We start from the raw sequence: 15,162 nt of genomic DNA, 5'->3' as shown, positions 1-15,162 counted from the left end.
GAAGGACCTGGCCTAGCGGTTCGGGCTGGACTGTTCCCATTGCGTGCAGGGTCAAGACTGATTTGCATATGGCAGGGTTCAAACTGGACTGGCATGGTGAGCAAAAAAAGATGGGTTTAGGCCAGATCTCTGTACTGGGGAAAATGTATGACATTAATCTGCATTCTGTCCATCAACTGTTCTTTTTGCATTTGCAAACCACAGAGCAGCTTGTCAGTGTAAATCCCAAAGCAGCCAGGTGTCATTAAGTGAGTCCTATCGCAGCCTCCCAGCGTCATTGAGTGAGTTCTAGTGCAGCCTCCCAGTATCATTGAGTGAGTCCTATCGCAGCCTCCCAGTGTCATTGAGTGAGTCCTATCGCAGCCTCCCAGCGTCATTGAGTGAGTTCTAGTGCAGCCTCCCAGTGTCATTGAGTGAGTCCTATCGCAGCCTCCCATTGTTATTGAGTGAGTCCTATCGCAGCCTCCCAGTGTAATTGAGTGAGTTTTAGTGCAGCCTCCCAGTGTCATTGAGTGAGTCCTATCGCAGCCTCCCAGTGTCATTGAGTGAGTCCTATCGCAGCCTCCCAGTGTCATTGAGTGAGTCCTATCACAGCCTTCCAGTATCATTGAGTGAGTCCTATCGCAGCCTTCCAGTGTCATGGAGTGAGTCCTATCACAGCCTCCCAGTGTCTTTGAGTGAACACTAGTGCAGCATACCTGTGTCGTTTAGTGAGTCTGAGAAGTGGCACCCAGGGTCACTGAGTGAGCCCTAGACCAGCCTCCCAGTGTCACCGAGTGAGCTCTAGTGCAGCATCCTAGTGTCACCGAGTGAGCCCTAGTGCAGCATCCCAGTGAGCCCTAGTGCAGCATCCCAGTGTCACAGTGAGCCCTAGTGCAGCATCCCAGTGTCACCGATTGAGCCCTAGATCAGCCTCCCAGTGTCACTGAGTGAGCCCTAGATCAGCCTCCCAGTGTCACCGAGTGAGCCCTAGATCAGCCTCCCAGTGTCACCGAGTGAGCCCTAGTGCAGCATCCCAGTGTCACCGAATGAGCCCTAGTGCAGCATCCCAGTGAGCCCCAGTGCAGCATCCCAGTGTCACAGTGAGCCCTAGTGCAGCATCCCAGTGTCACCGAGTGAGCCCTAGTGCAGCCTCTCAGTGTCACCGAGGGAGACTTAGTGCAGTATCCCAGTGTCAGAGTGAGCCCTAGTGCAGCATCCCAGTGTCACCGAGTGAGCCCTAGTGCAGCATCCCAGTGTCACCGAGTGAGCCCTAGTGCAGCATCCCAGTGTCACTGAGTGAGCCCTAGTGCAGCATCCCAGTGCCACCGAGTGGGCGCTAGTGCAGCATCCCAGTGTCACCGAGTGTGCCCTAGTGCAGCATCCCAGTGTCACCGAGTGTGCCCTAGTGCAGCATCCCAGTGTCATCGAGTGAGCCCTAGTGCAGCATCCCAGTGTCACCGAGTGAGCCCTAGTGCAGCATCCCAGTGTCACCGAGTGAGCCCTAGTGCAGCATCCCAGTGTCACCGAGTGAGCCCTAGTGCAGCATCCCAGTGTCACCGAGTGAGCCCTAGTGCAGCATCCCAGTGTCACCGAGTGAGCCCTAGTGCAGCATCCCAGTGTCACCGAGTGAGCCCTAGTGCAGCATCCCAGTGTCACCGAGTGAGCCCTAGTGCAGCATCCCAGTGTCACCGAGTGAGTCCTAGTGCAGCATCCCAGTGTCACAGAGTCCAAATGCAGCATCCCAGTGTCACTGAGTGAGTCCTAGCGCAGCATCCCAGTGTCACTGAATGAACACTAGTGTAGACACTAAGTTTGATTGAGTGAGTCCTAGTGCAGCCTCCCAGTGTCATTGTGTGAGTCTGAGAAGTGGTTCCCGGGGTCATAGTGAATCTTAGTACAGTCTCCTAGTGTCACTGAGCGAGTCCTAGTATAGTATCCCCGTCTCACTGAGTGAGTCCGATGGCTGCCTCCCAGTATCATTGAGTGTTGAGTGAGTACTAGTATCCCCCCAGTGTCATTAAGGGAGTCCTAGCGCAGTCTCCTAGTGTCACTCAGGGATTTCTAGTGCAGTCTCACTGAGTGAGTCAGTGGGCTTCCACCTAGTGTCATTGAGTGAACATTAGTGCAGTCTCCCAGTGTCATTGAGTCCTAGTGCAGCCTCCCAGTGTCGTTGAGTAAATCCCACAATCACCCCCAGAGTATATCTTAGTGGAGCTTCCTATTGTCACTAAGTAAACAGCAGAGCTGCTACTCAGTGACCTTTCAGTGTTGCTGAATACCCTCTCAACGTCAGTAAGTCAATACTATACTTTTACCTCCACATTGGTATTCTGAACCTCTCTATATTGTCTGTTCACTTTTTTTTTAAATTTCCTTTTTTAGTTTTTCTTTGCCATAGACAACTGCTGAGAATTAGCTTTCCTCTCTCCCTTCCTTCTCAGCTCTGTCTCCCTCAATAATTCTCACTTCATTTCTCTCACACAGACTCTAGCCCCCTCAATGAGATTGTCTCCGAGTCCTTTGTGCGCTTCTTCGTAGAGGTTGTGGGTCACTATTCACTCTTCCTGGTCCCTGGGGAGCGGGACGAGAAAACTCTGCATCGGGAAGCTTTCCGCAAGTCCGTCTCCTCCAAGAGCCTTCGGCGATTCCTGGAAGTCTTCATGGAAACTCAGATGTTTGGTGGATTTATCCAAGAGCGGGAGCTGCAGAAACAGGGATCCAAAGGTGAGCATCAGCCGGGGTGTGACTGCTGCTCCCAAAGAGGGAGCTTTAATGCAAAGATGCCTGCTGCTCCCAAAGAGGGAGCATTTAATGCAAAGCTGCCTCCTGCTCCAACTGATGGAGCATTTAATGCAAAGCTGCCTGCTTCTCCAACCTACCGAGCATTGAATGCAAAGCTACCTGCTGCTCCCAAAGAGGGAGCATCTAATGCAAAGCTGCCTGCTTCTCCTAAAGAGAGAACATTTAATGCAAAGCGGCCTACTTCTCCCAAAGAGGGAGACTTTAGTGCAAAGCTGCCTGCTTCTCCCAGAGAGGGAGCATTTAATGCAAAGCTGCCTTCTACTCCCAAAGAGGAAGCATTTCATGCAAAGCTGCCTGCTACACCCAAAGAGGGAGCATTTCATGCAAAGCTGCCTGCTTCTCCCAAATATGGAACATTTAATGCAAAGCTGCCTAATGCTCCAACCGATAAAGCATTTAATGCAAAGCTGCCTGCTGCTCCCAAAGAGGGCGCATTTAAAGCAAAGCTGCCCCATCAGACAATAGAGAAGGCCCAGGGCACCATCCTGTAGCAAAATTGCAAAACCTTTCAGTACCCTTTGCAAAATGTGATTTTCTCTTTTAAAATAAATAGTTTTGTAGTGTGAATCTTTCTGGATTCACTATGTTGTGCATTATTCCACGGTCTAGTGGTTGGATCTGGTATCGTAGTATTTGTCTGGGTTTTTTTTTTTTTCGTAGCTCAGGTGGGCGTCGACGTCCACCGTTTGGTGTCCTCCCGTGACGTCGGCGCGCTTCCCCCGGGAGCTCCCACCTTTGGGCGCCATCTTCAGATTCTTTTTTCCACCGTTGGGTCTGGATCGTCACCGAGAGGTTCCAGAGATTTTGGAGAAAAAGGAGAGGATAAAACAGAAAACCACCGAAAAAGTTGGAGAATACATCTCACAATCAAGATCACAGAGCCGGGACGCGAAGAAGGAGAGGAAGATCGAAAACTTCGACGTCCATCTGATATCCTTCGGGATCAAGTTTGCGCTATATAAAACTTTATAAATAAAAATAAATTGCGGCAACAGCCAGAAAGAGGGCTAACATTCCCAAGACCTCAGGGCCAACTCAAGACAAAGAAAGTAAGAGGATGGACCTCACTGGAAGGAAAATAGAGAGGAATGCAGCAATTCACTGGCGCATTGCTAACTCTAATGCCCTACTCAACAGGCATATGTACCAGCATTGGGAAGAGGTCGGACAACTACTCGAACACCTCCCTGAACAGTACCAGCAGAGAGCAGCACACCAGGTGGAGGAAGGCAAGAACATGGCAAACTCCTGCCTCAAGTCAGCCCTGGATGCGGCAGACACACCCACCAGGCTCATGATGATTGGGATAACAGAAAGGAGACATGCCTGGCTGAGAATTTCAGGTTTCAAGCCAGAAGTCCAGAATAATATTCTAAACACACCTTTCAGTAGATGAAAAACTAACGCAGCTGAAGAAGGAGAATGAAACTGCAAGGTCCATGGGAGCGTTGCAGTTCAGAGGTATGAGAAGGGGCCCCCCAACACCAGATATTCCAACAAACATACCAGGGCAACAACCAAGCGCAGCAGGGTCAGCAGCAGCAAACCTGGCAGTAACAACCATGGGGCCAGTCCTTTTGCGGGCGTTCGAATGGACGAGGACAAACAAGAGGTGGCCAGCATCCCACTTCAAAGTGAATCTGCTGCACCGAACGTGCCAACCCACACAACACCTCTAGGGGAGGGGCACGACAAAAGACCCAAAAAACAGTTACACGCACTCAAGTCAAGGATCAGAGAACATGTAACACCAGTAGGAGGCAGACTAAGATACTTCTTCCAGGAGTTGAAAAAAATAACAACAGACAAATGGATACTGAACATCATACAGTTCGGATACTGTATAGAACTGGAAAATAAGCCACCAAACAGGAGACCAAAAAGCAAGGCGCGCTCTGCAAAGAAACTCGCGCTCCTCCTACCGGAAGCACAAGACCTCCTCCACAGGAAGGCGATAGAAACGGTTTGGGTCAAAGAAAGGGAGTGTACTCAAACTACTTCCTCGTACCTAAGGTGGACGAGATGTTAAGACCCATCCTGGACCTACGGTTCCTAAGCCAATACATAAAGACTCAAACATTCAAAATGACATCCCTACAGGAGGTTATTCCTCAGATAAGGGACGGAGATTTTATGTCCACCATAGACCTCAGACGCCTACCTACACATAACACAAACACCTACTAAGATTTGCCATCAACAAAGCGCACTACCAGTTCACAGCCCTAGCCTTCGGACTAAAATCCGCACCAAGGGTCTTCACAAAATGCCTTGCAGCTGTAGCAGTGTACCTAAGGAGGGAAGGGATTCATGTATACCCCTACCTCGATGACTGGCTAATAAAGGCAAGTTCCTACAAACAATGCCAACTACATGCACAGTGGGTCACACAGACGCTGACAGAACTGGGATTCTCTGTTCACTGGGGGAAATCCTCAATGGAGCCAGAACAGGTAAAGATCTTCCTGGGCACACAGATCAACACCATTCAGAGCAAGGTGTTCCCCAGCGACAAGAGAACACTTGCCCTGCTGAAGGAGACGCATCAATACCAGAAGGGGCAAGCTCTGACAGTGAGGACAGCGAGCAAAATAATGGGGATGATGGCGTCCTGCATATACCTAGTCCCCAATATACGACTCCACATGAGACCATTCCAAGAATGGCTCCAACAACAATGGTCACAAGCTACAGGAAGTTGGGAAGATCTAGTGGTTGTAATGCGCGCAGTGCAAGAGGAGATAGTGTGGTGGAACAAAGAGAACATAACAAGGGGGAAGCCTTTAACACCACCAAACCCAACAGTGAGCATCACCACAGACGCATCCCAGAGGGAATGGGGAGCACACATAAACCAGTCCAAGGTGAGGGGTCTGTGGACTCCAACAAATGCGATCAGACACATCCACTACCTGGAACTAAAGACTGTGTTCCTTGCCCTAAAAGCCTTCCAGAAACAACTGTACAGACAGAGTATTGATACAAACCGACAACACCACAACAATGTTCTACATCAACAAATATGAAGATGGGCCATCCCACTAGAAATAGATCTCCTGGCAATACACCTACCAGGAAAGGACAATGTGGAGGCAGACAGACATCAGCATCCCACGAGTGGGAGCTTAATCCACAGGAAACTCGAGCTATTCAAGAAGTGGGGGACCCCAAAAATAGACCTATTTGCAACACACCAGAATGCAAAATGCCGATACTTCGCATCCAGGCAATCAAGGGAACAATCCCAGGGGAATGCCCTATGGATAAGCTGGTCGAAGACATTTGCCTACGCTTTTCCCCCCGATACCACTGATACACATAGTGCTCAGCAAAAGCAGAACTAGCAACATGACACTGATTCTGGTAGCACCACAGTGGGCTTGAACTATTAGTTTTCAACATGGCTCCTCTTTTTTTCTTCTGGATGATTTACGAGATTAAGCATTTACAAATGAACTCACTCTGGTGCCTTGAAGGATGTAGCCAGTGGACTGAAGTCCCACCTGTAGGAGAGTAGGGTCTGCTTTCCTATGGTCACCCCGCTTTTTGCTTTTTGCTTCACTGGTTTTTAGACTTTAATGTGGCTGTGGGCCTGCTAATCAAACCCACAGCACAGCTGTTCTCTCTCTAAATTCATACCATGTACTTAAGGTACATCACCCATTGGGAAATGGGTCATTCTTGCGAGTCCCTGTACAGTGTACCATAGGTACCCAGTGCATAGGTGCACCCAAGGCCTACCAGGGGCTGCAGCTTATCTTATGCCACCCCTGGCTGGCCATCCAAACTGACACAACTGGCTGATCACTCAGCTGGGGCAAGGTCGTGTAAGCACCCCTTGCTTAGGTATAGTATTCCTATACCTACCATTATATATAGACACATATGCACCTATAAGTCACTCCTATGGCAGGCCTTAACAATCCTGAAGGCAGAGTGCTTGGTTTTATGTGAGATGAGGCTCTAGCATGAGCTTAGTCTGTCTGCAGCTTTCGGAACCATGTCCTTATAGCTGTTCTATGATATAGCCATACCATATACTCTTAAGTGCATTATAATCCTCGCGGTTGAATGCTAACTTTAGTTTGGCTTTATCAAAACATGTAGTGTAAGGTGTCATACGCTTTGGAATACTACCCCCTCGCCAGTTCTGGCGACGGGGGTAGCATTCCACCCTTCTAGAGGGAGAAGACATGTTGTTCCTAGTAATCCCGGTTAAAGTTAACCAGAGCCTCAGCATCACAAAATGGATGCCTCTGCCACAGACACAAGTCTGACCTCCTGCTGCTAGGAGTCCTTCCAGCGAGGGAGGCTTGGACAATAGGTTTCCTGTTAGCACCACCCCAGACAGGCCATAGTGTATTGGGGCAGGGAGGGCTGAATGAAATGAGACACTGCCTGGGGCACACAAGGTGTCCCATGCATAGTCCGGTTCAAACCGGTGCTGGAGCACTCCAGCCCCAGCTCTGACGCGAAACTAGACAAAGGGAAAGGGGTGTAACCACCCCCTTCCCTGGTCCCACCCATAGGAGGGACCTAGCAGGTAATCCAGCCCCTAAATTTTGTATATAGGTAGGAGCTGAGTCTAGAGACTTTAGATTTATCCTGACTGAAACTTGAAACGAAACTCTGGACCTTCGACGTTCTACCTGAAGATAGAAGACTGAAGGAGTGACCACCCTGTGTAAGCAGGCACCATCAAGCGATCAACGGTTTGCTTTGTCGACGCTCCCGCCGGAGCCCGAGCACAGCGCCTGACAAGACCCAGACTTCCTTCAGCCCGATCCACAGCCACAGCAAAGCTGAGACCCGTGGAGGCGACGAGAGACGTGGGACCGGCCATCTTGGAAAGCCAGCGAATTGCTTTCCATGCAACTTCCGAGGCACCCTCGAAGTTGTGCATTGGGGATTGAGAAGCCCCATCCCCGAGCACCATCTGCACCGAAGATCAGCCCTCCACACTCCACCAGTGCCGCGTGGGGCCCTTCTGCATTTTTCTGCTCGACGCGTCTGTCCGGTCACTTGCCCATTGGCTAGTGGCCTCTGTGATGACGAACCTTTGAATCTACACCGCTGGTCTGGTTGCTCCAGACTGGTCCCTGCTTCCCTGAAAAGGAGAAGCCCATCAGACCTTGCTGGTCTGGTCCAGAAGCCATCTTGGATTCTTGCGTGGGTTGCCTTTGCCAAGGCTTGTTGACTCCAATCCGGAAGACGACAGCGAGATCCTTCGCGGGACAGTCCGTATTCAGCTCCTGGTCGTCATCGACACCTCCTGGTCCACGTGGCTGCAGAGACAAGCTTCACGACATCACCTGATTGCTTTGCGACATCGCCTGGTTCCTTCCTGGTCACTGGCTAGTGACCCAGACTCTGTCCCCTCTGCTTTCAGGTACTCTTCATCCTCGATCCGCCCTTGGATCCAACCAGACACTTCCCTCCTGGTCGCCTGCAGCATCTTTCTTCAAGGCTCCATAGGATTCAGCGACGAAACCCGACACACTTGACACCTATGCATCCGCTTTCTGTGGGTGAGGTAACGCAAGTACTTCGGTGCTCCTGTGGGTATTAACTATCCTAGTGTCCTAGTTTTCAGTAGCTTTCTCCTAGTCCATCCGGAAGTGACCTAAAAGACCTAGTTTCCATTTCTTTCGTTCCCATTCTAACTCTATGGTAACTCGCGTGTGTATGTAAAGACACTGCACCCGCCTCCCGTGGGCCTCCTGCTCCCTATCCTTTGGTAGTACAGGGTAGCCCCAGCGATTCTCCAGGCCCTAGGCCTATCTTTTGTTCTGACGTGGTTCTTATACCACTATTTTAGTATGTGGTTCGAAGTGCGCCATGGGCATTGCTGTATTTTGTGCAACTTATTGTATGATAATTAAGTATCGTGTTATGAGCTTGTGCCTCTGACCTCATAAAGAGTTCAGAGGATTAATTTAGTAATAAATACACATATATTTTATATATATATATAACCTGTGTCGTGTCCTTTCATTTGGTATTAAAGGGGTTACATATAGTAAAACAGCTGGCTTCACATGCCCTCTTGAGTTTAGCCTAAGACTGCTTTGTCCATGCTACCACTAGGATAGCTGGTCTATAAGGTTGACTTTACAACCATCACCATAAGGGTTGTTTGGACTCGTGCAAGGTGCTCACTAGAATAGTGAACATCATATACCAGGCCAACTTCTCACACCACCCACAAAACATTCTTAAAAATTACCTCACTTCAAATCAACGAAGGGGTGCGAACAAGACTTTTTCTACCAAAGGCAAGAATACTTTTATGCTGCCTCACATCACGACATCTCCCTCTACCCTCATCTTTGTAATGTCCACTATCTGATATGATATGAATAGATTTTTATATAGCGCGATAGTTACCCGCAGGCGTCCTAGCGCTCTAGCCGAAATACAGGAGGGTGAGGCCGGGCGAGGTTATCTGTTGAAGAAGGTTTTTAATTTTTTCCGGAAAGGCAAGATGTTAGGTTCCGACCGGATGGAAAGTGGAAGGGAGTTCCAGAGCCTTGCAGCATTAGTTGAGAACATTCTTCCTCCACTTCTTTCTCTTTTGAACCTGGGAATGGTGGCTTGAAAGGCGAGGGTCGACCTCGGCTGCCTGTTGCGGTGGTAGGGGGTAATCAGAGTATGATTGAGAATTGCTCCCTTTCTCCAGTAAGCACGGTGGGCGATGCACATGCTTTTGAAGCTAACTCTGTCTTTTACAGGTAGCCAGTGCAGGGCTCTTAGTTCGGTTTTCACTGATTGCCGGCGAGGAATGCGTAGAAGAGTCCGAGCAGCGCAATTTTTAATAACCTGCAGTTTTTTCAGGGTGGATTCGGGGGCTCCTAAATATAGGGCATTTCCGAAATCCAGCCGGGAGAGAATTAGACCCTGGACCATGATCTGTCTGGCCTTGAAAGGAAGGAGTGGTAGAATCTTACGTATGAGTCTGATGATGCTCATGCAGGTGGCTGCTAATTTGGTTGCCTGGTGGCCGAAGGTTAATGCATTATCCAGCCAGATACCCAGGCTCTTGATGGTATCTCTGGCTAAGGGAGCAGGGCCTAGTGCTGGCGGCCACAGTGAGTCAATAGATTTTTGAGGGGCGCTGCCCAGCACCATTAGCTCAGTTTTATCGCCGTTGAGCTTTAGGTAAGACTGGCTCATCAAGGTGCAGACTGCTTCCATACAGCCTCTGAGATCACTGGAGTAGGAAGAGGGATGGGTAAGGGTAACTACCAATTGCGTGTCGTCGGCGTAAGACACGACTTGAACGCCAAAAGGGTGTATTATTTCTGCAAGGGGGAGCATGTAAATATTAAACAGTGTGGGGCTCAGGGACGAGCCCTGAGGAACCCCACAACTGAGAGGTTTGCTGGGCGATGTGGTCTTGCCCTCGCAGACTCGGAAGGAGCGGTCAGAGAGAAAGGAGTGTAGCCAGGCTGCCGCAGTTGAAGTTATCCCTAGCTCTGACATTCTTTGACGTAAGATGTCATGATTCACAGTGTCGACGGCGGCACTGAGGTCCAGTAAAATAATGGCCGCAGTGCCGCCTTCATCCACAATCCTTCTAGCTCCTTCTGTTACTGCTAGTAAGGCAGTTTCAGTTCCATGCATGGGACGGAACCCGGTCTGCGAGGTATCCAGGGATCTGTTTGTTTCCAGGAATTCCGTGATTCATTTATTTACATGTTTTCTGCAATTTTTGTAATCCATGGTAGCAGGGAGATCGGACGGTAGTTTCCTGGGTTCATCTGATCTAAGTTAGGTTTTTTAAGGAGGGCTTTAACTGTAGCTTGTTTCCACTTCGGAGGGACGAGTCCTGTTGAGAGAGAGTTGTTAATCAGATTTTGGATAGTGGGGAGAATGGTGGGCGTGATTGTTTTTAGGAAGCGAGCTGGGGCTGTGTCACTGGGGGATCCAGACTTTACCTGCAGCATTATAGTTTCTAGGCTGGTGTGCTCCAGAGGTGCAAAGGATTCCAGGGAGATAGGAGGGGTGGGTCTGTAATATTGCTGTTCTGGAAGAGGATGAGGAAGTGGGGGAAAGGAGGAGTAGATCGTTGCTATTTTGTTATAAAAATAGTCAGCCTGCTCATTGCAGCGGGTTTGTGCGGTCAGAGGATCTGGAAGTTTGTCCGGGAGTTTAAGCAAACTTTTAGCGATCTGATAGATCTCTTTAGGTTTGCAAGCTGCTTCGTTGATCTTATTTTCAAAGAAAGTGGCTTGAGCCATGCAATAGGTTATCAAGGATTAGCAGGCGTTACGCGGCTGATGGAAAGTGAACGGCATCTAATGCCAGCAGAGCCAATGTTGTCTGTATGGTGATGGGGTGGAGTGCACTCTTGGCTTGTCTTTCAATGACTCCGCTCTCTTACTTTCATTTGCATGCCCATTATTCCATCTGGACGGATTTACTCAAGACTATCTTTTATAATAAAACTTGCTGTTCTAGATACAGATGATTACTTGTGTGTTAAAAAGCCATTTCTGCTTCTTCCAGAACCTATGGATAGCTTGGATAATGACTAGCATATTTATTCAGGACACAGCTAATAAGCAAAAGTCAATAGACTTGTGCGAGGCAATAAGCGAATTATGTTGAAGGCAAGTGCTCTCCGGGATGTAGACTGATGCAAACGTCTTTTAGTGATTTGTTTCTTTTCGCATCCAACAAAAGCCTTTTCAAGGCAACTGCTCTATTCATAATTCTCGTGTATCTTGAGACTGAAAAAGCAGTGGTGGACACGAATAGGACCTCGATTAATTCCATAAGGTACTGTAGACTCATTAAAAAGGACATACGTGACACTGGGGACCCCCAGTGATAACACAGGAATTGCACTGTGCTTCTGGGACCTCTAGGAACAAACCAAGGTACTGCAGTCTGCTACGGAAAAGAACTGGGTCTGGATCCAGACCTCAATTTAGGACCTTACATACCCTGTTTCAGAGATTTGTGCTTGACTCCAGGACTCTCTAATATCGACATAAGGAAAATATTTGTTTCTGAACTCGCGGACATATAGTAGTCACCTAAAGTACTACTACAGCATGTTATAAACATAGATTTGTTTTTCACTACAGGGACTTCTAGCGATGACCAAAGGTACTACGTAAAAGGACAAATGTCTGACTCCAGGAACCTCTAGTGACAGCCTCAAGTGCTGCACCCTGCTGTACAAAAGCTTTGTTTCAGACTCTAGGGACCTCTAGTAATGATCAAAGGTACTGATACCTTCTACAGACAAGCATTTGCAATGCAATAGGTCTCGCAGTTGTGAGAGTTTGAGCTATTGGCATTGTAAATGGCAATGCCTTTTATTTACGTGTTGGTTTTTTACACATAAATATAAGGCATGGTCATTTACAATGCCAATAGTTTAAACTCTTGCAAATGCGAGACCTATCGCATTGCAAATGCTTGTTGGATTTTGGTTGGAAAATGTTATGGACTAGATAAACAAGACACCAATAATGAAAGACCTATGGGAGTACTCTAAAAAGGCACGACGGAGTGCGAAATTTGCAACAACACCTCGGTGTTCCAGGTATCACCATCATCACACCTTTCAGGAGAAACCGGTGCAGAAGGCCCATATCTGAGGAAAACTCAGGGGCAGCATTTGAGGAGGAGGTAGAAGCGCTTCTGTAAATGCCCCTGCACCCACAGGGCACGCCATTGGGGTGTCTGTATCTGGGTGATCAGCATCTAAAAAAACAGCAGCAGACAGCAATGCCTAGCTCACACTTAAGCAGCTGTGTCACTCCTGCACAGGATATGATTTACAATCAATGCCAAAAAGTTCTATCTCTGTCCTCAGCGGATCCAACCCTTTTTAGGGGCAGTTCTAAACTCGGTGACCTCGAAGCTGCTCCCAACCAAGATAGGGTGATTTCAAAGGCTGCTTCCACTTTTTCACACATCACGTCCTCTAAAAGTGAAAACTATCATGAAACTGTGGGGATGATGGCCTCCTGCATTGCCATAGTGCACACACTCTGCTGTATATGTGTGTGTGCTCTAGAGGAGTGTGTGTCCAGACAATGGTCACAAGTGATGGGTAAATGGAAAGATCTAGTGTTGGTTGAGCCTTGAATTCATCCCAATTTAAAATTGTGTTATTAGTCAGACCATTTCTGGACCTGAACCACAGGTGACCATTATCAAAGACTTCTCACTTACAAGGTGGGGACCACATCTGAACTACATGACTGTTCAAAGGTAGCTGGATGATAGGAGCAATGAAAGTATCATATATCAACTTTCTAGAGCTTAAACCGGTCCATTTGGCGATTGGAACATTTTAGACGCTCTTTCGAAACAAGACAATCCTAATGAGGACAAAAATGTCCGCCAAATATTACATCCAAAAACAAGGTGCACCCACTTACTCCAGCTGTCCGCACTAGCACGATCACAGTGAGTTGCAAGCTTCAGCTGCTGGGTAGTCTTTCGTCCATGTTCACAAGTGAGTTGTCATGTCTTGCATAACTCACCCACTGGGGAAAAAAGCATTTCCTGGTGCAGGGTGTGGTTTGTGGTGGGATCACGAGTTCTCTTGAAATCAAGACTTGGGCATCAAAGAAAACAAGTTTGCAAAGTCTGCACCCCACACTAGATGGCAGGAGTTTGCAAAGCATGTCAATCTACAGCACTAAAAGCTACAAACCAATAGCCAGTTAAAATGTTCCTTATTTTTAGTGAGTGATTCTTTCTAGACACTTTTATGAAGCCCGTAACTTTAGGTTTACTTGCTGGAATGTGCACATGAACAAAGTGAGTATTGTTGCATCTTTGGTTTTAAGGATGGCAGGTGCTCACCCAGGACTTCTGCTATGCTTCTGTGAGACTTACTGATCTGTATGTATTTATAGTTATCAGAAACCTGCTCACGAACTCTGTGATACTCGCAAACCCCTTGGTAGAACTGCAATTTGCCTTGGGCCACTATACAGAATATTGCCATCCAGAAGTGAAGAAGTAGCATCTAAAATCCCTAATATTAATGATAAATGAGTTGCATTAATAAATGTTTGGTACCATTTCAGTCATCAAGTGTTTACAGCGTTGTGCAAAATGTTCATAATGCCAAAATGTTATGCATTTGCCCTTTAGCTCACTGGGGAATTGTAAAGTTACCCCAGCACATCAATTTTCCCTCACAAGTATTTGTCTGCATAGTCTCAGTTTTTCTAACAGGTGAGCTGTAGCAGGATTGGGCTTTTTTTAGTTCGGTGCTCATTTATGGAACACCTTAATCACAGACCTCCTGCTTGAAATCTCCTTAGAAAGGTTCAGAGCTGAACTAAAGTCCCGTCTTGTTCTAGAACTGAGTTTGCCAGCATTTAGGTGCAGGTAGTAGGATGAAGAACACGTAGAAATATGGCCGCATGAAGCTGACATGGTATATCCAGTCCTGGGCTTTCATTTAACAGACAACCATCCAGCACTTCCATACTCGCCCTTTTTTCTAGTTAGACTACTTGTCACTGTGACCCTTACCTCCGCTTCTGCCCCTTTTAACATGTGCTAACAGTTAAAAGAGAAATACATGTGTTTTCCTTAAAACGTTGTGGTGAAGTGTCAAAGTATTTAATGAAATCCCTCCCATCCACATTTCTACCAGTGACATGTTCCAGCCACACACTTCAATTTATTATGTTCCATTTTTGGCCCACCCTGGCCGTATTATAGTCAGAGGCAGCCTTCTTGATATGCAGTGCAAAGGAAAATTTATTTTGTTCATTTCTTTTCTTGAAACACCTCTGCTGTTCCAAGTGTCTGGAACAGATCAATTTGCAGAAACCTGGGCTGAAATATAGCCCCCAACTGCTTCTACCTTTTGAGTTCTTGCCTGTCAGACCAGAAGATATGTGTTAGGATAGGAATGTCTCCTTCATATTAACCAAACCTGTGCCTGTGTCCCAAGTATGTTTGAAACTGGCATCCTTATTATGGCCCTGATGTTATGCTAATCTAGCATGTGTACAGAGGTTTAAGCATGTCCCTGGAAATTGGTGTCCAGAACTTGTTCTGTGACCTGGAGTGGTACACCAAGTGTGCATTGATAGCTTGTGGTGATCTACTGTCAATGCCCTGATTGTAACATGCCATGGGTGTAACACATCAGTGGTGACAGTGTACAAATATTTTGAGAATCTGTAGCGTGACCACTTGTTTTTCTTGTGTCAGTGAGTGTGCAGTCTGCTGACCTCTCTAGTGTAAAGTTCAGCTCTTATGTGAAACCCAGAACCTTCCCCTGACATCCAGTGGACAGCCCCTCACACACACACACAACAGTGGAAGTCTATTTCCTGAATTACTGTATCTGTAGGTTGCCCTTCAAAAATCATTATTAGCCAGAGGGCT

The 15,162-nt window shown here is 47.6% G+C and overlaps 1 protein-coding gene across 3 annotated transcripts in view; it reads left to right on the top strand.

The window, feature by feature from the left end:
- The window catches only part of DENND2A (DENN domain containing 2A), a 333,243-nt gene that overhangs the window by 297,912 nt on the left and 20,169 nt on the right, over positions 1 to 15,162 (top strand). For all 3 annotated transcript variants that reach the window (XM_078668189.1, XM_078668188.1, XM_078668186.1), the window contains one exon: positions 2,467 to 2,706. In XM_078668189.1, coding sequence (XP_078524315.1) covers positions 2,467 to 2,706 — 240 coding nt within the window. The remainder of the gene's footprint in view (positions 1 to 2,466; positions 2,707 to 15,162) is intronic.

Source organism: Lissotriton helveticus, chromosome 1_1 (genome assembly GCF_964261635.1).
Source record: "Lissotriton helveticus chromosome 1_1, aLisHel1.1, whole genome shotgun sequence".
NCBI lineage: Eukaryota > Metazoa > Chordata > Amphibia > Caudata > Salamandridae > Lissotriton > Lissotriton helveticus.
The sequence above is the reverse complement of the archived record's forward strand: the minus strand, read 5'-3'. Positions and strand labels throughout refer to the sequence as shown.